The 26,306-nt window shown below is 30.9% G+C and overlaps 2 protein-coding genes across 7 annotated transcripts in view; one reads left to right on the top strand and one right to left on the bottom strand.

Annotated features, from left to right (window-relative positions):
- Nucleotides 1–22,383, top strand: part of LOC111637659 — a 46,512-nt gene extending 24,129 nt beyond the window's left edge. The window contains exons 34-52 of the mRNA XM_023383206.1: nucleotides 1,669–1,848; nucleotides 5,435–5,611; nucleotides 5,696–5,972; nucleotides 6,039–6,209; nucleotides 6,275–6,357; nucleotides 6,446–6,607; nucleotides 6,680–6,773; nucleotides 6,853–7,026; nucleotides 10,799–11,070; nucleotides 11,136–11,238; nucleotides 11,302–11,390; nucleotides 11,457–11,603; nucleotides 11,674–11,827; nucleotides 11,903–12,135; nucleotides 12,252–12,353; nucleotides 12,415–12,579; nucleotides 12,643–12,747; nucleotides 21,586–21,766; nucleotides 21,829–22,383. Coding sequence (XP_023238974.1) covers nucleotides 1,669–1,848; nucleotides 5,435–5,611; nucleotides 5,696–5,972; nucleotides 6,039–6,209; nucleotides 6,275–6,357; nucleotides 6,446–6,607; nucleotides 6,680–6,773; nucleotides 6,853–7,026; nucleotides 10,799–11,070; nucleotides 11,136–11,238; nucleotides 11,302–11,390; nucleotides 11,457–11,603; nucleotides 11,674–11,827; nucleotides 11,903–12,135; nucleotides 12,252–12,353; nucleotides 12,415–12,579; nucleotides 12,643–12,747; nucleotides 21,586–21,766; nucleotides 21,829–22,025 — 3,066 coding nt within the window. The 3' untranslated portion in view covers nucleotides 22,026–22,383. The remainder of the gene's footprint in view (nucleotides 1–1,668; nucleotides 1,849–5,434; nucleotides 5,612–5,695; nucleotides 5,973–6,038; nucleotides 6,210–6,274; nucleotides 6,358–6,445; nucleotides 6,608–6,679; nucleotides 6,774–6,852; nucleotides 7,027–10,798; nucleotides 11,071–11,135; nucleotides 11,239–11,301; nucleotides 11,391–11,456; nucleotides 11,604–11,673; nucleotides 11,828–11,902; nucleotides 12,136–12,251; nucleotides 12,354–12,414; nucleotides 12,580–12,642; nucleotides 12,748–21,585; nucleotides 21,767–21,828) is intronic.
- LOC111637663 (JNK-interacting protein 1-like) overlaps nucleotides 22,383–26,306 on the bottom strand; it is a 36,654-nt gene continuing 32,730 nt past the window's right edge. For all 6 annotated transcript variants that reach the window (XM_023383210.1, XM_023383209.1, XM_023383211.1 and 3 more), the window contains 4 exons: nucleotides 23,192–23,296; nucleotides 23,041–23,120; nucleotides 22,863–22,961; nucleotides 22,383–22,791 (listed from right to left, as the gene is read on the bottom strand). In XM_023383210.1, the coding sequence (XP_023238978.1) occupies nucleotides 22,719–22,791; nucleotides 22,863–22,961; nucleotides 23,041–23,120; nucleotides 23,192–23,296 (357 nt within the window). In that variant the 3' untranslated portion in view covers nucleotides 22,383–22,718. The remainder of the gene's footprint in view (nucleotides 22,792–22,862; nucleotides 22,962–23,040; nucleotides 23,121–23,191; nucleotides 23,297–26,306) is intronic.

The following is a 26,306-nucleotide window of genomic DNA, read 5'->3' as shown; positions in this document are numbered from 1 at the left end:
ATGGTTTTCATTTTAATGTTTGTTCTTACTGTTTTTTCATTTGGATAGTGTGGTCATATCTACAATTTAAATTATAATATAAAATAGTTTTACAAATTCAAATTTAATAGTATGCAAAATTTTGATAACTGTCAAGACAAAATATTTTAGTTAAACTAAACTATGTTGATTAGGTGATGCAAAGAATGATTTAGAAAGTATAGGAGTAACAAAGCATTAGATAAATAATCAATCATATTCTCTTTCACTCAGTAACTTCATGGTTTTCAACTGGGGTGTCACAAAATATATTGTTGAGCAGTGCCAGAACACTTCTTATGTATATTACTAAAAATACAAAAAGCAAAATAACTCTATATTGATAAAGCAGAGTTGCTGCAGAAAAAAAAATCACTAAGTTGGAGTGTCACTATTAGAAAAAGATTAAAAAGTGCTTTAGCTGTTCAAACTGAATTCAACTAATGACTTCAATCTGAACAGCCAAAGAGAAGAAAAATGAACTTTATCTTCAAATTATAATAAAATATAAAAGTTACTTGAGAAGACTTGTATGCAATCATACTTTAACTTAGACTTTGTATCCATGTTAACAAGGTAAACCCGGGAGGTTATCATCACCAATTTCCACAAAATTTTGTGATGTGTAGTATTTACTCATACTTAAACTCTACCAAAGCCACAGGACTAAGTGATTAGTTAAGCTGTTGTGTGAAGAGTTAATATTCAGTTCGTATCTTATATGAGATCAATTTTTTTTCTACACTTATAATTCAATCTTATTATTGTTAAATTTGTTATGTACAGTTTTTAAAGTCATCAAAAATTTATTTTTTTATTTTGATCACTCCATGTTTAGAAAATACATATAACATTATAATCACATTCTATATTGTTTGACATAATGTAAGTTCTTATATTATACATGTAAGGTCACCAAACCACGTGTGACATCAGAATATCAGTTGCTCCAAAGTGTGAATGGGTACATTTGGTACAGAGACAAATTCCACAGTTGCAAATAGTTACCTGGTTTATTATAAGCAAAAGAATAAGCTTACAGCAAAGGGGGCAGGAGGGGGCAGCTGCCCCCTCTAGAAATTCGAAAAAATTATTTAAATGCTAAGTTTTAATTAAAATAATCTTCTTAGGCTTCTTGTAAGTTAAAAAAAAAATGTTTTAATTAAGATATTTCTTCTCCAGTACATAGTAAATGATTAAAACTTTATGAATCGTTTTTATTTTACCTACATACAATTCATATCCTCTATCAATTTATATCATCTTGACCCCCCATTAGCTGGCGATGCTCTTGCTTACAGCTACAACAGTCAACAGTAGGCAAAGTCAGGTCTTCTAATTTGTTTTGCCCTTCAAAGGGTGAATCTCACTGGAACTATTCTTTCAAATCCCTTTCGAAANTGTTTGAATGCGGATGGGAGATGAAACTTGGATGGTTATTCTATCAATAATTGGCATATATCACATACATCTCAGGTAATAATTAACATAATTACAGTAATTTATAATGGTAGCATTCTCTTTGGAAGACCCTATATAATATATAAATTATAAAATTTATGATGATATTTATTTATTATGTATTTAACTAAATTAAAATTTTGAATAAGACTGACATTGTAAACATTTTATATTTATTCTATATTATAGAATGGATATGTCTCCTGTACACAAAAAAGTTGTCCACCATTGTTTTGTCCAAATCCTTTCAAGTTACCAAATGAATGTTGTGAACAATGTCCAGAGTTATGTAGCATGAAAAATATCAATTATTTAGAGGGAGAAAGTTGGCTACATCCAGATGATGAATGTCAGCAGTGCCAGTGTTTGGTATGAAATCTTGTTTAACATTTTTAAAAAATTAATTTGAATTTCAAATTATAATTGTTTTAGAATAAAAACATAGTTAAGAGAGGTAATAAATAATCTGCTTTTTGTATGGACAATTAACTTTTTGAGGGTGTTGTCTGTGTGTCCACTAGGTATGGTATTTGTCTACTTTTTTGCCAATTCTTTCATATATTTTTTAATTTTACTGTCACCAGAGGGATTTTTAATGTTTAATGTTTGCATATTGAGGTGGATAAGAGCCTCTGAGAAAAGGTCGACTCCACCAATGCTTTCATCAGACAGTTGTTGGATCCCAAAAGTGTGAAGGGATAAAGTAACATCAAAAATAAAAGAGGCTTTTATTTTTGATGTTTCTTTTACAAGTGTAATTTATAATTATTATGTCAATGTTAAGTATCGTAGCAGTCATAAAATAGTGTATAAAATTAAAAGCCATACAACGATACTTTCTTACAAGTGTAATTTATAATATTTATGTCAATGTTAAGTATCGTAGCAGTCATAAAATAGTGTATAAAATTAAAAGCCATACAACGATACTTTCTTTAATTAAAAATCTATTCTAAGTACAAATGGTTGATAAACTTCTTAGGCTACACATAAATATGCTATTGAAATAATAAATAATGTATGACATATATCTTGACAAAATGTAAACATAACTTTTTGTTTTAACTCATTTAACAATCGTGGATTTAGACTAAATCAATATTTAATACTGTAATTTTGGGGAAAATGTAGCAATTTGTAACAATTTCCACACAGAATAATCATTGTTTTAAGATTAGGCCCACCACTGGTCGAGTGAGTACAGCCACTGACAAGGTGCGAACCCGCGACCAACTAGGAAAACTACTTTGTCGTGGGTTCACGCCTTGTCAACGGACTAGCCACGTGAAATTTGCCGGGTTTATTTCACGTGTCTAACATTTAAAGAGGGACCAATTTCTGAAAAAGTTCTTTCGCCCTTTGACAGAAAACCCTTGTGATGCTTAGCCTTACTTCATTCATCCAATCTTTTATAATTAGAAACTGAATTATGGAAGTGAGATAGAGCCATTTTAACCTCTTGTTATAGTAAAGACAAAATTCTATGAGCTCCTTTGAATCAGGGATGATTTAAATCATGTGTTTTATATTAAAAAAATACTAAATTCTAATGTCTCTTCTGCTTTAGGATTCATCTTAAACGGTTCTACTTATTTTCGTACATTTATTTAATTGGAAAAATCCATAAAAGTTTCTATTACAAATAGTTTGGAAATACAAAATGTCAACTGAAAGTCAAAACAACTTCTATTTTAATTAATTGTAGGAATAATTTATAACAGTTGCTGTATCTTTTTAATGCTGTTTTGTTTTTTTATTATATACCAGGAGGCCTCAGAAATTTAAGTGTCTAAATCTCTCTTCAACCCTCTGAGAGGCCTTACTTTTTAACTTAAATGTGTTATATACATTTATATGCTTTAATATTATTGATATAACANTTTATTTTTGATGTTTCTTTTACAAGTGTAATTTATAATTATATATTAAAAGGAAAAATTAAAAAGTACTTTGCATTTGGAGTGAAAAAGAGTGCTCCTACTGAATTTCAAGACTTATAAGGTAGGAAAAATAGGACTTTTTAAAGGAAAAATTAGGATAAGTAAGAGTAATTTAAAAATTGCCAAAATCATCACTTAAAGAAGGATGTTCAATACAAAAGCAGTCTATAGTATATTTAGTTGATAAAATATCTTTTCATTAACAAGGAAAGGAAAAGTTTAATATAGTATACACTTCAACATTATTTATTTTTTCATGTGAAAAATTCCTGCCTAAATGATTGTCACTCACATTAGTTACTAGAGTAATAATCTTGAATAGAAGGTTATGGTCTTTATTTCTCAATAATATTTACAATTAGCAAATATGTAAATATAATTAAAAAAAATACAAAATACTGAAAAAAAGCAGAGAATACTGTTTGTATTCTCTGCTATTTTTTGAAATTTTTTTTTGAATATCAATCAAGTTGTTGAAATTTTAAATAAGGGAACAGGTTTGCATATTAGATCCTAAAAGCAGCAACATCTGTAGGATTGATGCCACTCAATGCAATACTTGTGCCACCCAAGGATCTCTTTTCATAACAGATTATACAAAATCCTTAGTAATTTTATCTATGTACTAATGTTACCCATAAATTGTAATTCCTGCTTGTAATGGCAATGACATAAACAAGTAGCAAAATTAAAATTGCACCTTTTTAAATTACAATATCATATATGATGTATACACACAGCATACCTGTATTTACATATATTTTTTTAATAATTTGATGATAATGATAACTCCGACCAGAACACATTAGAAGGTTCAAAAAGGAAATTAGTATAAAGTTTTAGCATTGTAGATATTGATATGTGTAAGCTAAGCTAACAAAAAATGATGATATTATTTTTTAATATTCCTATAGTTGATTTTAATAATAATAAATTCCAGCTGAAACACTGCACAAAAATTTTAGAGATTCATTTTGGTGTCACCCTTTTGTGATGCGGATACAATGTGGTCGGCATCACTGCTCCTACAAAATAGGGCAAAATTTGGGACCCAAAAATCATCCACTGTATCTTCCATCTTGTAAACATTAGATTGAAATCACCTTTTGGGTATGTGGCTCCATAAAACTTGAATTAAAGTCAAATTTAATTGTTATATTGAAACTATTAAAAATTAATACATAATTGGGTAAATTATTGAGATGGAGTTTTATTATATATTGAAATGGTAATAATAAACTAAAAAAATTTTATAGTTTTATTAGAGCTGAACCAAAAGTATACAAAGTATTTTAGTGCAAATAAAAGCATAAAATTTACTGAATATATTGGTCCTGGAGTTGATGTTGGTAATTAAATATCAGTAAACATTTTCTTAATTTAATGGAAAATTGGTGCAACGGTTTAGAAAGATTTGAAGTAAAAATCTTCCTTTTGTGATCATCATTTGGACTTGATTAAATATTAGAAGAACTATTGTTGAGATTTAAAAAAAAATAAACTTTCTTAAAATTAAAGTTTTAAAGTTTACCATTTAGTGATCACATTATATAGCATTGGATTCTTTAGTGAAATTTAGGAAGGAATAGCAGAACCAAGAAAATTCATTATACATGCTTTATTTAGAAAAAACTTGATCCTGTACTAGCACTTAAAGACAAAAAGTAGGACATTTCCTACTTTCTTACTGAAAAATAGAAAAAGTAGGATGAATATGATACCCTAATATTAAAATAAATGCAATTTTATGCATTTATTTCTCTAAATTCAATAATTCATGACTCAAATAAGCAAATAATGTACATTTAAAAAAACTTATGAGATTAATAAAATTTTGATTATGCAATTTGATATTTACAAGTGAAATGAAAATGAATTCTTTAGAGAGTAGAATTCAATTATGAAATGAAATTACTGTATTTATATTTAAGCTTATTTTATACCATTTTGTATTTAAAAGTTAATAAAATAATGTAAATGATTTACGAATTAAAAAGTAAATTTTTCATTATTAGAATTCACAAATTCATTGTCATCCAAAACCGTGTCCAACTGTGCCATGTTCTCATCCAGCTGCTCCTTTTGGCACTTGTTGTCCTACCTGCGATCACTGTGAATTTGGACGTCGCTTATATAGAAATGATCAAGAGTTCATTCATGCTGATGATATATGTCAAAAATGTAAATGCCAGGTAAATTTTGACAATTTGCAATTTAAAATTTAACCCCTTAAGCAATTATACAATTATTTAAAACTAATTTCAAAATTATTTCAGAATGGAAGCGTGACTTGCCACAGCATAAAATGCGATCCTTTAACTTGTGAAATTCCAGTTTCGTATCCCGATAAATGCTGTCCAATTTGTCCTTCTGTTTCAGAATGCTACTTGGGCGAAAAAACTTATAAATTTCATGAAACATTTCTAGATCCTCGCAATGCTTGCCAGGAATGTATCTGCATGGAAGATGGAGAAGTTATTTGTTATCATATACCCTGTCCAGCCATTAATTGCCCGAATCCTATATTAGAATTATGTTGCGAAAGCTGTAATGGTATTGTGTCATATAATTTTTAAACTAATTACCATACTATAAAAGTTTAATGAACATTTTTTATAGGATGCTCTTTTGCTAACAATAGTTTTCCAAATCAAAAGTCATTTGTAGATCCTCTAGATGATTGTCGGAACTGTTTTTGTAATAACGGGCACGTAACCTGCCACCATAGGCAGTGTGAACCTGTTAATTGCAAAAACACAGTAATTCAAGAATGCTGCCCTATTTGCAGTGGTAAGAACAATAACAAATAGCAAAAATTTTAAAATTGCTTCATTCATTTTTGATTTTTCTGTCAGGTTGTGTCTTTTTGGGGAAGGAATATAATCACGGAGAGACATTTATCAATCCTGAAAATACTTGTGAAGAATGTCTATGTATTGTAAGTTTGACTTTAAAAAGCATGGAAATTTATAAAATATCCAACAAAAATTTTAAAATTTTCATGTAATTCATTAATTATAAAACAGGAAAATGATGTTATGTGCCAGAAAAAAGTGTGTACGCAAAACTGCACTCATCCATTATCATTTGAATGCTGCCCAAAATGTGATAAATGCTTATTTGACGGCGATGTTTTAAGTAACGGAGAACATTTCCAACCAAATGTCTGTGATGACTGTATTTGTACCGTAAGTAATTTTTTAAAAAATTACTTTTTACTAATATTTAGATAATATATTTAACATATTTAATTTTCTTAGGATGGAAATGTTCATTGTGTGACAGAAGAATGTCCAGCACTGAATTGCCTTCTTACTACTAAGCTTTTAGACCAATGTTGTGAAGTATGCAGAGGTATGAAGAACTGTATTAAGTTTTTTTTAAAATATAGATTTTTTTAAAAAATTAACTAGAATTAAGAAAAACTTTTTAGGTTGCATATATGAAGGAAAGGAATATGCTGACGGAGAGAATTGGGTATCGATGAATAATCCATGTCTACTTTGTCAATGCCAAGGTGGAACTGTTACATGCAGCGAGTTACACTGTCTCCTGCCCTGTAACAATCCAAAACCTGTCGAAAATGAGTGCTGTCCTGTTTGTCCAGGTATTATTTATTGTAATTTAAATTCTTAATTGAGTGTTAAAAGAACATTTTTATTGCATTAATTTAATATATTAAATGTTTATCTGACAAAAAATGAATAGAAAAGAGATTTATCACTGAAAATTTTGATGCCATTGAGATGAACCAAGATTTTCTTTACAGAAACAATTTTTGTTTTTTATTTGATTGGAGGTGTGTATGAGCATTCAAATTTTTCTTAAAGTTTAATTTATATCACTGATATAAATTAGACTAAGTGAACAAAACTTTTCACTTGATAAATCTATTTTAAAATAGAAAATCAGGAACTGATAAACTTTCTAATTATAAATGTCACAAAAGAAATGAGAAAAAGGTAGAACTGGTGCTAGATATGATAACTGAAAAAATTTTCTTCATTTTTANCCTACATACAATTCATATCCTCTATCAATTTATATCATCTTGACCCCCCATTAGCTGGCGATGCTCTTGCTTACAGCTACAACAGTCAACAGTAGGCAAAGTCAGGTCTTCTAATTTGTTTTGCCCTTCAAAGGGTGAATCTCACTGGAACTATTCTTTCGAATCCCTTTCGAAAAGTCACTGGTCCCAAAGCATTGGAAGGAGAAAGTCCATTACGAGGTCGGGGTGCAATCCAGTTCGATACCGAGATGCAGAGACAATTTCTTTTTCAGCGTATGGTGCCTCACAATAGGAAGACAGGGAAAAGCTCTCCGCATCCTTGAAAATGCCTGTTTTAAAGTTTTTTTCGGACCAAACATTCTGATAGGTCGTTTCTGACTCACCTCCACTTTTCAATTGGTCTTCACTCATTACAAAACGTAACAAGATCAGAACCAAGATCGCAGGAAGAGTCAACACCAACCAACAATTTGATCCCTGTCAAAGTTGTTTGATCTTAGGACTCACATTATTCTTTTGTCTTAATTTGAGAAGTACATCTTTCTCAGAATTTTCTACAAATGTCCTTTTATGGACATGAAATTTTCTATTTTCCTCTTTCTTTTTTTGTTGGTTTTTACAATATATAATTATTATAATTTTTTTCTTTCACACAAGAAAACAAAATTTAATTTTTCTGTTTGTGTGATCCTGGCCACTGAGGGAGCCTTAATTTAATACACGTAATTATTATATACATATAATTACAGTATATGATATTTTAAATGTTTAGTCATCATATAACTTATATCATTATGTGTGAAATAGAATGTCTGCTAGCTGTCTATCTTCTATACTCCTAAACCCACTAAACCAGTGATTCCCAAAGTCAGTGCTACTGCCCTTTTGAGGGTCATAGAAAATTTGAGGGGCCGATTTATGGCTGGGCAAGATGGGCAACTGCCCAGGGAGGCAGATTGCTAGGGACATAAAAATTAGCCAAAGAAAATAAAAATAAATAAAACACTCTTAATTTCAGATAATCAATTATTTTACTTTTGAAAGTAATTAAGTAATTGAATGTTTGAGGTGTTTTGTGTTTTACACTAGGGGTCACCAAACTACGGCCTGCGAGGTCAGTCCATCCGGCCCATTGCCTCACTGTGCCACAAATGAGCTAAAATATAATTATTCTTATGGAAATATCATAGATTGTAGATAAACTTATGTATTTAAATTTTTTTACATAGTAAGTAAAATGCCAAAATTGGTCCAATCTGATTTTTGCACTGACAATAATATAATTTTTAGATAAATCAATGAAAGAAAAAATTAGGTGACTTTTCACGACTTTGAATATCTGAGCTTTTTGTATAAGTATCTGCAATGAAGTTTCTAAGGAAAGCAATTATGAGCTTGCTGCTGCAATCGTGTTTGTGTATTAGTAAATAAATATGTTGGTTGTCTTTATTTTTTGTGTATTCAGTGTACTGTATTGAACAAAATGGTTATATGGCCCACACTAGTCATTCTCTCAGTTATCTGGCCCACTGTGAAAAAAGTTTGGTGATCCCTGTTTTACATTATGCCTGTATTTAAAAGGGGTGACAAATAACTATCTTGCCCAGGGTGGCATAATTTCTAGGTTGGCTCCTGGGGAGCACTAGAAGGCAAGGGGCAGTAGGAGTCTTAAAAGACAATGAGGAAAATAATTCATTTTGAAACAAACAAAATAATATAAGAAATATATGTACTGAAAGCAGAAAATCTGAAAAGTTTGGAAAACACTGCTCTAACCAATCTGCAGCAAATTTTTCATATTAACTCTCTAGGATCCAAGGAAAATATAGGCTTCTATAATACCTAGATACCAACTCCATTTCTGATTTCATTCCCTTGACACCTTGTGATAAACATAATAATGGCAGGTTAAAATAACCAGACTTTTAATATGGTTTTCATTTTAATGTTTGTTCTTACTGTTTTTTCATTTGGATAGTGTGGTCATATCTACAATTTAAATTATAATATAAAATAGTTTTACAAATTCAAATTTAATAGTATGCAAAATTTTGATAACTGTCAAGACAAAATATTTTAGTTAAACTAAACTATGTTGATTAGGTGATGCAAAGAATGATTTAGAAAGTATAGGAGTAACAAAGCATTAGATAAATAATCAATCATATTCTCTTTCACTCAGTAACTTCATGGTTTTCAACTGGGGTGTCACAAAATATATTGTTGAGCAGTGCCAGAACACTTCTTATGTATATTACTAAAAATACAAAAAGCAAAATAACTCTATATTGATAAAGCAGAGTTGCTGCAGAAAAAAAAATCACTAAGTTGGAGTGTCACTATTAGAAAAAGATTAAAAAGTGCTTTAGCTGTTCAAACTGAATTCAACTAATGACTTCAATCTGAACAGCCAAAGAGAAGAAAAATGAACTTTATCTTCAAATTATAATAAAATATAAAAGTTACTTGAGAAGACTTGTATGCAATCATACTTTAACTTAGACTTTGTATCCATGTTAACAAGGTAAACCCGGGAGGTTATCATCACCAATTTCCACAAAATTTTGTGATGTGTAGTATTTACTCATACTTAAACTCTACCAAAGCCACAGGACTAAGTGATTAGTTAAGCTGTTGTGTGAAGAGTTAATATTCGGTTCGTATCTTATATGAGATCAATTTTTTTTCTACACTTATAATTCAATCTTATTATTGTTAAATTTGTTATGTACAGTTTTTAAAGTCATCAAAAATTTATTTTTTTATTTTGATCANATTGTAAAATAAGTTGTGTGCGCCAATTAAGACCTTGTATGTATAACAGATTAAAAATGAATATCTGTTATACATACAAGGTCTTAATTGGCACGCACAACTTATTTTATAAAAAATTTTTAATGAATTCACTTATTGTAAAATAAGTTGTGTGTGCCAATTAAGACCTTGTATGTATAACAGATTAAAAATGAATATGTTGACTGATGAGGGGCTTTATGCCCGAAACGTGCTGTTGTCACGTATCAACTAAAATGATGGAAATAAAGCCAAATGTGAGTTCGAAGTCCAATATATTCGCAAAACATGGTTTCGAAAACAACATAGAAAGTTAAATTGTTTGTATGATTTTTCAATGATTCATAATGAAGTTTTTATAAGAAATTTATTTTATAAAAGGCTTCAAGTAATCTCAATATAATGATGAATCTTTTATTATGTGATTATAGATGCAGAATTTGAAAAAAAAAAAAAAAAAAATTTTAAATTGAAGAAGTTAATAATAAAACACATGGAAAATAACTCTAGTATTAATTTTCTGTTTATTTAATAATGAATTAAAATTTTAATAAATAACATCTTAATCTATTAGAGTGCGAATTAAATGGAAGATTCTATCAAAATGGTGATGTTTTTACTCCAAATGGAGATCCTTGTGACACTTGCACCTGTGAAGACGGTCAGCTCCGCTGTATAACTCGTCAGTGTCCTGTTCTCGTTGACTGTCCCAAAGAAGCAATTGTGGATCCTTCGCCGGGAAACTGTTGCCCCACCTGTGCCGGCCTCAGCACAAACTGTACGCGGGAGTATTTTGGCACCATAATACATCCGTCGAATGATCCCTGTTTTATTTGCGAATGTAGCGTAAGTGTTATTTTCAGTTTTGACAATGTACTGCATTAATATCTAAAATGTTATTTTTTTTACAGGAAGATTTTAATTGGATTTGTATAAAGGAAACGTGTCCAAAATTAAATTGTCCTGAAGAATATATTATTCACAAAGATGAAGAATGTTGTCCTCATTGTGAAGGTATTTAAGTTGTATAAAAGTTAGCAATGAAACTCAATGAAACAATAACTTTTTTGATTTTAGTTTGTCTTTCTGAAACCGATGGCCAGTTGCATCTTTCTGGAGAAATCTGGGTTCCGGTATTAGAACCTTGTTTGCAGTGTAAATGTGAGGTAATATTTTCATAAAAATTTTTATTGCTTGTGAAATAGCTATATTTAACTTGACATTTTCCTCAGAATGGGGAAGAAAAATGTAGGAAAATAAATTGTCCGGTTGTGTTCTGCAACCAGGATGAAGTATTGCAGAGATTGTCTGGACAATGCTGCGAAGTTTGTCTGCCGGCAAAAAGTTTATCTTGCAATTATGGAAATTCTGTATTTTTAGTATGTGCTATTTGTTTTTATTGTTATTCTTTGAGATAAAATTAGATTTAATAATTAATTTTTAATTCAGAATGAAGAAAAATGGCAGCCAGATGTATGTACAACTTGTGAATGTAAGATGGGAAAAGTTACTTGTCGCACGGAGAGATGTCTACCATTAAACTGTCCTTCCGATCAAACTCCCTCTGTTGATCCTGGACAATGCTGTCCGCACTGTATTCCTAGTAATATATTTTTTCAATTGATACAGGTTTGCATGTGCACATAAATTAATATTTTGAAATTCCTTTCTTGTCCAGAACCTGCAACCTGTGTGGCGTTTGGAGATCCCCACTATCGTACTTTTGATGGTGCCGTCATTCACTTTCAAGGAACATGTCGTTACGTATTGGTAAAAGATTGTTTGACTGGAAATTTTACAGTGGAAGCACAGAACAGTGACAGAGGAATTGAAGGAGTGTCATGGACTGAGGGTCTTACCATTACATTAGCAGAAGCAATAGTTAATTTAGCAAAAGGATTGGTTGTATCTGTATGTATGCTTTTTTTTTTAATGTTAATTTGTAGTTCAATCATTTACTTGAATTTTCAAATAAATGATTTTTCTTTTATGTTAATTTGAAGTTCAATGTAATTTTTCTTTAAAAGGTCAATGACAAAAATGTCTCTCTTCCATATTTTGAAAATCCCCAATTATATATAGAAAAGACAGGAAATTCAGTTTTAGTTAATACTGATGTTGGACTCAAGGTAATACAATTATTGCAAAATTTTAAAATATATTTGTAACAATTTAATGTCTTACTAATAGATTCTGTGGAATGGTGACAGTTATGCTGAAGTCAGCGTCTCGGGTGCATATCAAATGCATACTTGCGGCCTGTGCGGCAACTTTAACAGTTTCTCCGAAGACGACATGAGACTGAGATCCGGACAGATATCATCATCGGCAGCTGTATTTGGAAATAGTTGGAAGGTAATTTTTTGTTAAATACTAGTATTACATTCATCATTCTAAATTTATCTTTGAATATTCTAGTCAACAGACCAAACTTCATGTGTGGATGTAGAAGATTTTGATCCATGTAATGTAGGAGGATATCGTGCCCGCAAAATTGCAAATACTAGATGTGCAATACTCAAAGTAAGCTGGCTTATTAATTAATAATAAAAAACTTTACATCAGCATTGTAGTTGAGGAATTTATATTTAATTAATGCCAAACAATTTGCTGGATTATCTCTCATATTATGAAACAAGCAATTATTTACTGTAAAAATTGCAACCTGCATTGTGACAATGTCAATAATATTTTTAATGTATTTAATTTAAAATATGTGCTCTCCACCTTGAATTAGTAGTGGCTTGCCCCTGTACATCATACTTTTCCTTTAACAGTAGTCATGCCAGTCATTAACACCTTACAGGGGAAAATTTTTGAATTGAAGTAATGTGACTTCTGGTTTGCATTGGAATTTCTTATATATATTGTTAATTGAGGCCTCCTGCCTATAAGATTTCCATATCAACTTTCATCTATCTAACTCCATTCTCAAGATTAAGGAAAGATGAACGACAGTGGGAATTTATAGGTCTACATTGTTTTCAAATTGCAGCCCAATTAAAATATAGTCTAACTTAACAGATTGTTTGACATTAATTTTAAAAATGGGCTTAGATTAGTTAGTTTACAAATCAAAATACATATATATAAACTAATATGCAAGAAACCCTACCCATTTTCTTGCCATCAAACCACTCTGATGATAGATGCTAAGATGACCATATCTCAAATAATCAGATACAATCTTTATAATGGCAAACATCTTTAACCTTAACTCATCCATAGTACTGAAGAGAACCAATAATCTCATAAATAATGCAAGTTAGAAAGTTTACTTCATAGTAATTAGAATCTTTAATAAATTTGACCAGTATTATTGAAATTCAGCTTCTTTGCACACCCCCTGCAGAAAAACTGGTTTATGATATGAAAGTAGTAGTGGCAAATTACTTGGTCTTTGTATGAAGGAAAGATACAATAAGTGAATGTTTATATTCATGTTTTGCCCTATCATAAGCATAATATCAATAATTTTGCTTTGAAGATTTGTCTAAGACAATGGTTCCCAATTAGTGGTACATGTACCCCTAGGGGTATGCGCGGCAATCTAAAGTCGGTTGATTTAAAATTTAAATGCATGATATGAAGCAATCAAAAATATAATGGGTGAACCATCAAAAATTCGGCAATTTACAACATGATGATATCGAATGCACAAATTCGTTTATAACTAAAAATATTCTCAAAATTTCATCAAAAAAATGCATTTGTGACAATACCTAAATGAAATTCTTACACAAGAAACAAAAATTGTACAATCATCATATTTTATTGCTGCTTCGCTGACATGATAATAATTTACTACCATTTTGCACAACATACCTCTGCGAGAGCAGATTTCAACTTGAAGATGACTCAAGACTGAAGCTGACCAAAAAGCAACCAGATTTTACAGAGTTGTGCAAAGAAAATCATGCACATTTGTTGCATTGAAATTAAATAACCTTATGTTATTTTCATTATTATTAGAATTGTATTTTAAAGGTAATAAATGTGAAAAAAAAAGCTTATTCTATTTATTACTTACTGTCTGCCCACATTATATCGAGTTTTCTCGCAGTAAATGTAGCCTATGTCCATCTCCAAGATGTAAGCTATCTCTGTGCCAAATTTTATTAAAACCTGTTCAGAGGTTCAGACGTGAAAAGGTAAGGCAGACAGACAGGGAGACAGAATTACCTTTGAATTTATATTAGTATGGATTAATATGAATTTCTGCTATAAGGGGTACGTGAGTTTGAGCTCTTTCTTGAATTGGTATGCAGGAAAAACTAATTGGGAACCACTGGTCTAAGGCATTAAAAAAGTATGAAAGTGGGTTAAATTACTTTATTTGGGTCTGTATGATTCATAAAACTTGGAATTATAGTTGAAGAAAAAATGAGAAAATTATCCCACTTGAATTAGAAATGCATCACACGATTGAATTTTTCTCTGGAGATCTACCATTTTTTATGCATAATGCAAACAATTCTATGACTTGAATAACCATTAATTTTGTACCAGAAACTCAATTTCATTTTTCAAAAATGTGTGTTGATTGGCTTGTACTGTACCACTGAATTAATAACAGTCAAAATTAAAATAATAGCATTCTAATCTATATTCCAGTTGTATGTTAGGAGTGTTCTTTATCTGAGTGTTTTTAAAGAAATGTTAAGCTATGATACACTATCTGGCCAAAAGTATCCGGACACCCAGTGGTATGGACTCGGAGAGTCCTGAGGCATATATTAATATGATGTTGGTCTTCCTTTCGCATCAATGACAGCCTGCACACGTCTGGGGAGACTTTCCTCTAATTTTTGATAGGTGGCCATCGGAATTGACTTTCAGGCGTCCATCACAGCTGAAGTGAGTGCTGGCAGTGAGGATGGTCGATGTGGCTGGCTACGTAATCTGCGTCCTAATTCGTACCAAAGGTGTTCTATGGGATTTAGATCGGGGATCTGAGAAGGCCAGTCCTGTTTTTGGACACCCATTTCGTCAAACCATGCCTGCACTAATGCCTTGATGTGTGAATAGAGCAGTTATCCTGCTGGAAGAGAAATGGGCCTTCCCCAAAATATTGCCATAGAGTTGGGAGAGCAGCATTGTCCAGAATGTCCACATACATCTTAGAGTTCATGTTTCCAACCACAGGAACTAAGGGATTTAGGCCAAACCATGAAAAACACCCCCACAACACGATGCTGCCACCACCAAACTTTACAGTCAACACAATGCAGTCATTTAAGAAGCGTTCGCTGGGAATCCACCAAACCCAGATGCCTCCGTTGGACTGCCAGATTGTAAAGCGAGATTCATCACTCCAAAGAACACTTTTCCACATGTCCACAGTCCAATGACGGTGAGCTTTACACCATTGCAATCGACACTTCACATACCGGAGAGTGATGTTCGGCTTGTGAGTGGCGGCACAACCATGGAATCCCAGGTTTTTTAACTCTTGATGAACAGTCCTGGTGCTAACACTAATGCCTGATGATCTTTGGAACTCCTGAATGATTTCAACCAACGAGGGTGTGTGATTTTGTTTCACTACTCTTTTCAGAGTTCTACAGCTGCATTCACTAATTTTGTTCGGCCTGTCACGTCATTTTTTTCCACTTTCACTGCCTTGACTTTTTCACTTCACAATTACATCACCCACAGTGGATTTTGGTTTCTGTAGAATGTCTGAAATTTCACGAAATGATTTCCCACAAAGGTGGCATCCCACTATAATGCCATGATCAAAGTTACTAAGCTCCTTTGACTTACTCATTGTCTCACAAACGCATAAATATGACCTGACAAACCACTACCAACACTTTTATACCTTTCGGTTACACATCAGAGACCATCACCTACCAGATCCACTTCTTTAGGAGGGTGTCCGGATACTTTTGGACAGATAGTGTAGTACTTAAAACATGACACAGGTATTGATATATAGTTGTTAGAGAATTAAAACCAGAAAACAGCCCTCTACAGTATACATACATTTCAGCTTATGAAACTTGGGACTCCTTCTTGAACTGTATTTTCAAAAATAGCATGTAGAAATTTTATGAAATAGTAATTTTTAGATCTAATAGGATATATTTATTCAAATGTGTTATTTAAATGCTACATGTGAATAAAATCACATTTATATCAACAAATTTCTAATGTTTCATTTGTAAATTGGGTTTTTTAGGCTGTTGTTTAGGCATGGATGTTTTAGGCTGTTTCTTGGAAAGTCAGCTAATGTGTAACTTCCCATGGATGTCATAAGTCATTAGTACAGAATTTTGGCATTCATGATTAAAGTTTTCATTGTATATATTTGATAACACACATTTTTGAGGCAAAGGTAATGTAAAAGCATTTAGTGAAACCTCTTCTATATGGCTTACAGAATTGTTGTTCTCAAAATTTAATGGGCCAATTTTGATACAACTTCGCCATTTTCCATTAATTGCAATGAGGGTCCATGACTTCATTTTTGATATACAGAAGTATTAAAGTGTCTCTGATGGGATTGAGCATGCCTAACTGAATTTAGGCTAAAAATGAACAAAGAACTAATCATTCCTTCTTTCTTTACTGCTATCCGACAAATTTCGTATTTGGAGCCTGGTTGAGTTATGGAGATTCAGTTAAAAATCAAGATTTTATGCATTAGTTAATTATGGATCACCAATAAACCATCTGTACAATATTTCATGTGTCATTGTGTCGTCCAGAAACTCAAAAATGCTTAACCAAATGGTTGATCTGTCACTCTTAAAGTGTTTAGTACAAATTTTTTTTTTTCAATTTTAGGGTGAAATATTGCAATTTATCTATTTATTAATACAAATAAAATTGTCATAATAAAATTTTGCCACAAAGATTAAAATTTGTTGTATGTAAATCTCAATTTTGATAAATCGAACTTTGATCAAATTTGTTGTATGATTGGGAAAGAAAATGACTTAGTTAACCAGGTTCCTCTGTAATGAAATTTTATCAACAACAATTCTACCATAATATTCATAATACTTACACTTTAATGATTTAAACAATGAGTACCTTTTGAAATGATGCTAAAGAAACTAATGAAATCAAAAATTTCAACATCTTTGAACTGAAGTTTCAAGCTACATTAGTAATCACATGACAAGTCAGAGAACTTGTAATTTTGACATATATTAATTTCAATAAAACTTCTAACAGTGAAAATTACATTACATTAAAGATGAAGCAGATATTTAAGCTAGATTGAATAATAATATATAAACAACATCCTCATTATTGTCCACTTGCAGTAATGTTCTGTTTATGAAAAATAACACTCTTGGATATGAAGATGTGAAATTCTTAAGGACTGCATAATAGAAGTAATAGTACTTCTGAATACACAAGATTTCAACTGATGGAAATAACTAATTTCTTGCATATCTACAGTTTTGATTTTGTATAAACTTTCTCTAATTATGTAACTTGTTCTGTATAATCTGAACAAAAACATAATTGATCTGTCTCTCTCTCTCTAAACTACATAGGTTAGGTAAAGATGAGCTTTCTGCAAAGACTTTTTCTTGAATTATTTTATGAATGAAATGTTGACATGACAGAGTAAGAATTAGAGACAACTGCACAGATGCCAAGTTGCAGTTGGCAATTGCTTCAGATATGAAACAGAAAAACAATAACATAGCCAATGTCACAGAAGATTTGAGATGTGCAAAAGAAACTGAAATTTTGTATTTATTTTGAAAAATATTAGAGTGAAAAGAAGTCTTTGTTGTTCAAAATATTTCTACATCTTTCCAATGAAAAAGTGTGAAGATCACAAAGTAATCAGCAACAGAAGCTAGAAGCTGAACTCTGAATACTTTCACTCCAGTATTTTCTTGTTAGTCATTTTAGAATACAGTATGATGTACTAGACATTACAGTAAAAAAGAGAGATACTATTATACCTGGAAACAACCATTTCATCCTTTATGGATCTGTTCTGTACTTATGAATTCATACAAATTATACTCCTGACTAATGAGGCTTCTCATCCTCTTTTTATTTCCTTGTCCAACTAAAAATTCAAAGAATCCCAGCTGACCAAGTCAGTTTTTCAAAATTGCATTTGTTGCTTCTGTCACAAACATTATAGATAACACAGAAAAAAAGCTAGTAGGGCCTATCGAATAAGAAAACACATACAAAAACTATCAGTTAAATTTTCACTTAATTTATTTTTTGTTTTTATGCTAACAGGACAGAGGTAGAATATAACACCACAAAATCTTAACAAAATAATAATTGCCTATTAAAAAGCAAACAATTAAAGATTGAGATTATTTTCAAAATTTTTGCTCAAACTCCCGTTTTAAACTTATTGCAAGAGTATAAAACTAAATATGTCCAAGTTGTTTTATAAAAAAAATTCAACTAGTGCATGCATTAACCTGTAATTCAAGAATTAATTTACCATACACTAATTCTAAGCTTAACTCAATGATAATCCTCCTTAATATTTTTTGTTAATGGTCATATTTATCTTTTAATTTTATTTTAGAAAGATAAGGATTAATTACAAAATCACTAAACATCTTTGGCTGCTGAGAAATTTATTTTCTTATGTATTAATATTTTAGCCTAATGCATAGGCAACTGATTTTTGGATCATCAGTTAGAAACTGTTCCAAAATAGATTGTTACATTTAAATTCAAATACTTTTATGTTGGAATTATTAGACTAAAATAAACTAGAATTGTAAATGTGGTAACTAGGCGAGCATAGATGTCAAAGAGAAAAGTCTATAAAGAAGCTTCTCATCTCTTAGATTAAAACATATATCAGCAGCATGGAAATTCATTGCAAAAAGAGAACAGTTTGGAAGATACAGTAGAGCGTCGTTTATCCGAAATGTCTTAACCGAAAGCATTCCATTCGGCAAATTTAAATTTTTACTAGTGCTGTGGCGCTGCAATCTTTGGCTATATCTTGAGCTACTCCAATATTTTTTTTTTTGGTGTATGTGTGTTTTAGCTGGCAGCACTGGCACTTTTGTGTGTTTTTCTGAGGAGTGTGTGTCATGCTGAATCGAACATTTTGATACTAGATCAACTTCTAAAGTACAGTGGTGCCTCGTATAACGGACTGGCTGCAAACAACGGACTTTCTGCAAACAAGTGCGAATGATGTTTCCACACTTTTGCCGTTGCCAATGACAATCTGTATTTCAGATATACTAATAATATATTCTAATAATACTGTACTAATATATTATAAAAATAGCAGAGCTCCCGTTGGGATTCGGCTTGCTCCCTTGTTTATTACGTACATCTCCTCAGTGCAGGGTATTTACATTTATTTAAGTGTTGTGCAAATCATGGCTTCTAAAAAAAAAACAGAAAGGCGATTTCAATTGAAACAAAGCAAGAAATCATCAGAAGGAGTGAAAGTTGACAAAAACTTTCTTGTCAAATGGGAAAGAGGTTCAGGAGTTTACCAACACTCATTATCCAAACAGAGCTGAGGCCAACAGGATGAATGATCTCTACAATGACACCCTTGCCCGTCATTTTCGACAGGTGTTGAAGAAGAGAGAGAAACAGAACATCTTGGACATGTTTTTCAAGAAGCCAGCAGGCAAAAAACAAAGAATGGAACAAGAGGAGTTGACCCTGCAAGCTCCAGTAGCCTCCCCTGAATCTGGCTCCGATTAAAAAACAATAAAAAAAGACCTGCTGCAATGTGTAAAAAGTCTGTATCTATGAATGTATGAAGAAAGTGTTCTTCCACCTCCTCCTCACAACATCTGACTACCCGGCATAATTGGTGACTGCTCCATTTTCATTTTTTTATGGTACAGTATGGTTATTTTATGCTGTGGAACAAATTATGTTTTAGCATGTATTTCTATGGAAAAATACATTTCGCATAATGGACGTGCACCTGGAACGGATTAAGTACACTATACGAGGCACCACTGTATATATTTTTTGGTTTTTATATTTTTCAACATATTTATTTTGTTTGTAAAAAATAAAGAAATAATTTTTAATGATACAATAGCCACAATTATTATTTTAAAAAGTTTATGTTAGGCTTAACATAGACGAAGCGACATGCAACAGAGAAAAATTTCAACATGGGATAGGATTAAGGCTTAATTGTTTTTTAATGGGAGTTTTTTATCAAATTTATTTCATGGTTCCTAAGTTGTAGTGCACGGATTTTCCTTCGGTAAAGTTATTTAAAGCTAGTTTCTGATGTCAAAAACGATCTCTGATAGTTTTTTAATTTTTTTAATTAATCGATTTTATTATATATAAATTTAATTAATTAGGGGGGGTCAGAAATCTCAACTAAAATCTTAATTTTTTAAAATATACGGCCAGCTAGTATTCACTCTACTTTAAACCCTTGTCCTCTCGAAAGGTCTGAGAATGCCCCGGGAAATCCAACTCCAGCTGTTCACAAGGTCATCCAGCTGTGTAAACAATGACTCATCGGTGTTAAATTTCACAGAAAGGTGATGCAAAGGAAAATAAAATTTGGAGCTTTTTCTTCAAAATTAACGCATTTCTTTAGTTTTTTCTTTTCAGTTTTAAGTATTTTTTATGCTTAATTACATCATAATTAATAACAGGTGGTCATTAAGGAGTTAATATATTTTTTCATACATAATCAGTTATCCGAACAACCTCAGTCCCCAATTGATTCAGATAAACAACGCTCTACTGTAATTCAATTTTGGGGAGTGTAAAGTCTTAATTATATCTACCTCCATCCCATTTTACCACAGAGCCTTCAGTTTGTGACGTCTGGGATAGTACTGTATTGCAAAGTCCTTTTACACACTATATTGATGCTCTTTAATCCTTAATCCAATTTCAAGTCCTCCTTAATTATAATAATAATAATAATATTATTATTATCACAAGCCAGACATTGATTAACAAACCTCAACACACACATTTTTGGCATGTTTCACAAACCTGTGTCAGGTTTTCAATCTAGCTTCAATTTGATAACATTTGAAATTGGAATGTTTGCTCAATAAGTGGCATTATATATATATATATTACACACACAATATAGGATGTTCTAAATCTTAAAAATTAAGTAATGTCACTTGTTTATGATAACATTATTTAATTTTTAAGACTGCAAGGATGGGGTTGAGATTTTCAGGTCAATTATTGACAGGATTCCTTGGTGATAGATTTAACATCTTATTAAAAAATTGAACAAGTATTAATCAGATAATCTATATAATGCATAACATTTGTTTATTTTTTAAAAATATGATTCTCTTAAGTCAAATATATATAATAATAATGTCCTCAGAAAAAAAATTATTATTAATATAGGAATTTAAACAAAATTTATTACTAATTTAGGGGCCTTTATTTGCTCCTTGTCATAAATTAATACCACCAGAGTTATATCATGCATCCTGTGTTTATGATTTGTGTGCCTGTTCCGAAAATGATGATTGCCTTTGTGACATTCTTTCTACTTATTCTCAAGAATGTTCTCGAACTGGAGTGGTTCTCAATTGGAGATCGGCAACTCTTTGTGGTAAGTATGAAATATTTTGATAAGTGAAAATCTAATTATTCAAAAATATTTTGTATTCTTAGCTATTACTTGTCCTGAAGACCGAGGTCTGATGTTTGATGAATGTGGGCCTGCCTGTGCAAGAACGTGTGAAAATAAAGACATGCCCCTAAAGGTTCTAGCAACTCAATGCTTCAAACCATGTGTGGTGGGTTGCCAATGTTCTGCTGACAAAGTTCTTCATCAGGGTAGTTGCATTGATCCAAAAGACTGCCCATAAAAAAAAATAAAACTGTATTGAATCATGTCTGTGTTTGATTCTATTGGCAATTACAGAATATTTTTGTTCTAAATCTAAAATTTCAAGCAAACATAGAAAAAAAAAATGAGGACAAAATATTCCGACTGAAAGATTTAAAGTTTATTTTTCATCTGAAATTCAGAATAAACAATAAAAAATTTATTTTTACAAACAGACAATAAGTATTGCTTAAATTATTTACAAGTAAAACCAAAAACCAATTAAACATTTCTAAACAACTAGTGTCACAGCATTTATATATAATACTGATGATTGATTTGAAGCATTTCATTTTGAGTAAATTAAATCACAGAGTAAAGTGCAATTATTATATTATATTATATAATAATTCTCTACTTATATACACTTCATAAACTTATTATCTACTATTTTATATCCTTTTCTATGCTAAATAATTTGAAATTCACATTCTGCCAAAAGAAAAAGGTTTGAGAGTTTTATGAATAATAAAATTTTCAGAATATTTCAAAAGTAAAAATTTGACATTGTTTTAGAGAAGGGAAGCACCAAGATAAGACTATTTGAATTCCATGGTGAGATATTCTTGACAATCTTCATGATTTCCCTTTCAAATTTTAGGTTTGTTATACAGAAGAATAGATATATCTCAACAACGTAACACTAACAACACAAAATGCAAAATTATGAGATTTATTCTATGTAAATATCTTCAGTTGGATATATTGTTTCAATAAATTTCTGGTAGAATCTCTGAAATGCTCTCCTGAATTTAAGATATACAATATTTGTAATAATGTGTTATTAAATTGAATGTTTTAATTAATTTTTACTCACCCAACTGCTTCAGCAATGTCTCTTGTAGAACCTCCTCCTTTAAATACATGGCATGCAAATCTCTGGTGTAAAGGATGTTTAGTAATAAAACCGAAATACCTATAGGAAAAAAAAATAAGATTTAAGGCTCATTAAAATATATGGTAATAAAATACAAAATGTTAAAACATGGAATAACCTATGATCAAAAGGATGATATCCACAGAATGTAACATTCTTCAGATTAAAAAAGTAATCGTGTATTGGCACAGGAATAGGCTAAAGATAAAAGTTCAAGTGAAGCAACTGAAATATTAAGAATTGCTTTTGTTGCACAAGAACTAACTTACAGCTGATCTGCTTCGATCGACCATCCGAAGTCCTTGATCACTGATTTCCAAAATGCACTGATAAGGGACGACTATTCCCATTTCTGACATTCTGGCTTTGGCAACCTACAAAAGTTATTAAATATTTCCTCAAAAAGTATAAGAAAAATTTACTTTAAATTAGGGTTATTTTTTAATTCAAAATATTAAAAATGTTCTATCTGGTGTATTGAATATTTTTTGGCATCAAAAGCAATATCTTTTTATTTTTACCTATTAGCTGTTGGTTAAACCACCATTGTCAGTAACATCACTAGGATTTTCATTCTGGGGAGCTAAGTGGAACATTGTTTTAGTAGGATAGATGTTATCTGCACATTTTATCATCAAACAAACTAATCATTTTAAATTTTAAAAATATCTTACTGAAAATTGATTGATAAGCAGAAAAAGTTTAGTGAAAATGTATAATTGCTTGGAGAACAATCAATTCATATTTAAAGAAACCCCAATTATGGTCAGTATAGGTAGACTTGAAATATTTCAGGGGGTGAGATAAATGGGAAAGAAGATTGTGTAAGGCTGGTGCCACCATCACATTATCTATGACCACTGTATAAATATCAAACAGTTTCATTATTAATTGAATAAAATCTAATAGTTGTTAAGTTTAATTAGTTATATTTTGGTTTGAAGCAGTTAAGACCACCATTTAACCAAAATGTGATTTGTGACAAATATGTCATGTGATTCCAACTTCAGCAAATGCTATTGAGATTCATGACCTTAGATATGAACCTGTATTTACAAAATTGAAATTAAGAACAGACAAATCTACATAAAATTTGCAAACAAAGTGCAAAAACTGCATCTATCAAAGTTATCAAAGACTAAGTTGGAAATAATCAATTATTATTAATATCTATATTCATTTGTACCATAAAAATTCAAACTTATTAAATTATTTAAAATATCAATGTAGCGTATACTGTAAAACAATTCATAAAAGAAAAACTAATATTTAAAATATTACACTAAGGAAATTTTAAATGTAATACAGTAAGACCCCACTTAACATGGGGATGTGTTCCTAGACAACAAAGCACTAAATGAAACAGCATTAAACAAGATTATTTTAACAGAGTACATAGGGAAATTTGTTTTGCTTTTGCACTTGTTTCAAAATCTGGACTATTCGCTACAATTTGACCAACGATTTCAGTTATCATTATCAAACTTTTACTAAGGAAATGTGTAGAGAAATTCTTTGGATTCTTTGTTTTCATAATCTCTATTTTCCAGTTCTACATGAATTCCTTGTTCTGCCAGTTCTTGAAGGTTGTCGTTGGTAAGACTCTCACCAGAAACCTGCAGTAACTCCTCAATATCTTGCTTGTTTACATCTCCTAGTTCTGCTGTATCAATTAGGTTGACAATTTGGTCAATCTAACGATATGGCAATAGACTCTTCTCGTTCAGAATTCTTGGATACCTTCAGCCATAACTTCTTCCACACTTTGTTTATGCATTTGTCAGTTAATTCTTGCCAAGTGAAGATGATATTGCCTATGGCATCCACGATGTTATATTTTTTCCAAAATTGCACAAAAACAGATTTAAGGGAAGTACAGTGCTACAACAAATTGCCACCTTTTGCTGATTGGTTCATGTTCGTAAATAATCATATTATATACGAATCAATGAAATGCCACAATAATTTAAAATCAGTGTAAATTTTGAGCTTTTTTTTAAGGCTTTGAGCAGACCATGTTATATTGAATCAGTGTTAATTGAGGCAGCATTAAGCAGGGTCTTAATGTATTTCAAAAGTCCCAACAATAATTATTAAAAATCTTTGTCTAGATTTATTTTAAATAAAATTTAGGTATTATAAGATTTATAACTTCACTGCTATTTTGGATGAATGTCTAAATAATACCCTTATCACCATTACTAGTTTATTACTCTGATTACAAACATTTTGTATTTGAAAACAATTATCAAATATGGATGATTCGATCTTTATCTAAGAATATTGCATTCCAGAAAGCACAAGTATTTTAAGTGCTGTATAATCCAGTTTGCCTTTTAATATAATAGTAAATGTTTCATTTGCATTTTACATGTGAGACTGATACTATTTGATATCCTGCAAATATGAATAATGAGACTTGCCATTCAATAAATACTTTTGCTACATCAACTTATAATGTCGAGACCAAAAACCTTAGGGGCAAGAGGCCCCAATTCATGAAAGTCCTGTTATTTCAATTCAAAACTTTTTCCCTAAAAGCAGTTAATAGATGACTGGCATGACTCTATTGTTAAAGGAAAAGTATGATGTACAGAGACAAGACACTACAGTACTAATTTCAGGTGGAGAGCATATATTTTAAATTAAATCAACTAAAAATATGATTGAAAATTGCAGCCCAGTATTGTGACATCACCACAATAAATAATTGCTCATTGCCCTACCACACTTTTAATTTTATATATTCTTTTAAGACTTATTATTCAATAGTCATCTTTTATTTGTTTTTGGTTTTTTAGACTATTATTTGATAATTTAAATATTTTAAACTAGCAGACCAGGCCATGCATTGCAGTGGCTCGAAATGTATCTATTATAAATGTATAGCACTTCCCTTGTGAGGGAATTTTGAAAAATCCCTTCTTAGTGTACAATAAGTAATATTTTTCTGAATAAAATGTATGCAGTAGTATCCCCACTCTTACCACATAGTTGGATCATGAGAAAATGTCATTAAGAGAGCGCATCTCCTGTAAGTTTAATGTCTCCAACCGAAGTTTCATTCTCAGAAATGTCTCTTGAACTATATGGCAATAGTCAACAAAAAAATATGGAATTGTAATTACAAATTAATTAATTTTCAAACTTTTATAGCTAAATATTTCATAATCTTCCAGGTGAAAAATATTTGTTTAAGAAAAACTAAGACACACTAGTACCATTTAAAATTGTATGTGGTGCCATCTGTTTTGAGATTTCATTAAAAAATAACATTTTTGTTATTAACTTGCAGGGGAAGGAATTTCGACATATATATTATATAAAAACACGCCCATATTCGAATGGAATGTTGTGTGAAAATTTCAAAGCAATCGGTGAAGA

The sequence above is a fragment of the Centruroides sculpturatus genome, unplaced genomic scaffold, assembly GCF_000671375.1.
Source record: "Centruroides sculpturatus isolate CEXI.00-Female unplaced genomic scaffold, Cexi_2.0 scaffold1027, whole genome shotgun sequence".
Lineage (NCBI taxonomy): Eukaryota > Metazoa > Arthropoda > Arachnida > Scorpiones > Buthidae > Centruroides > Centruroides sculpturatus.
This window is presented reverse-complemented; position numbering and strand designations above follow the sequence as displayed.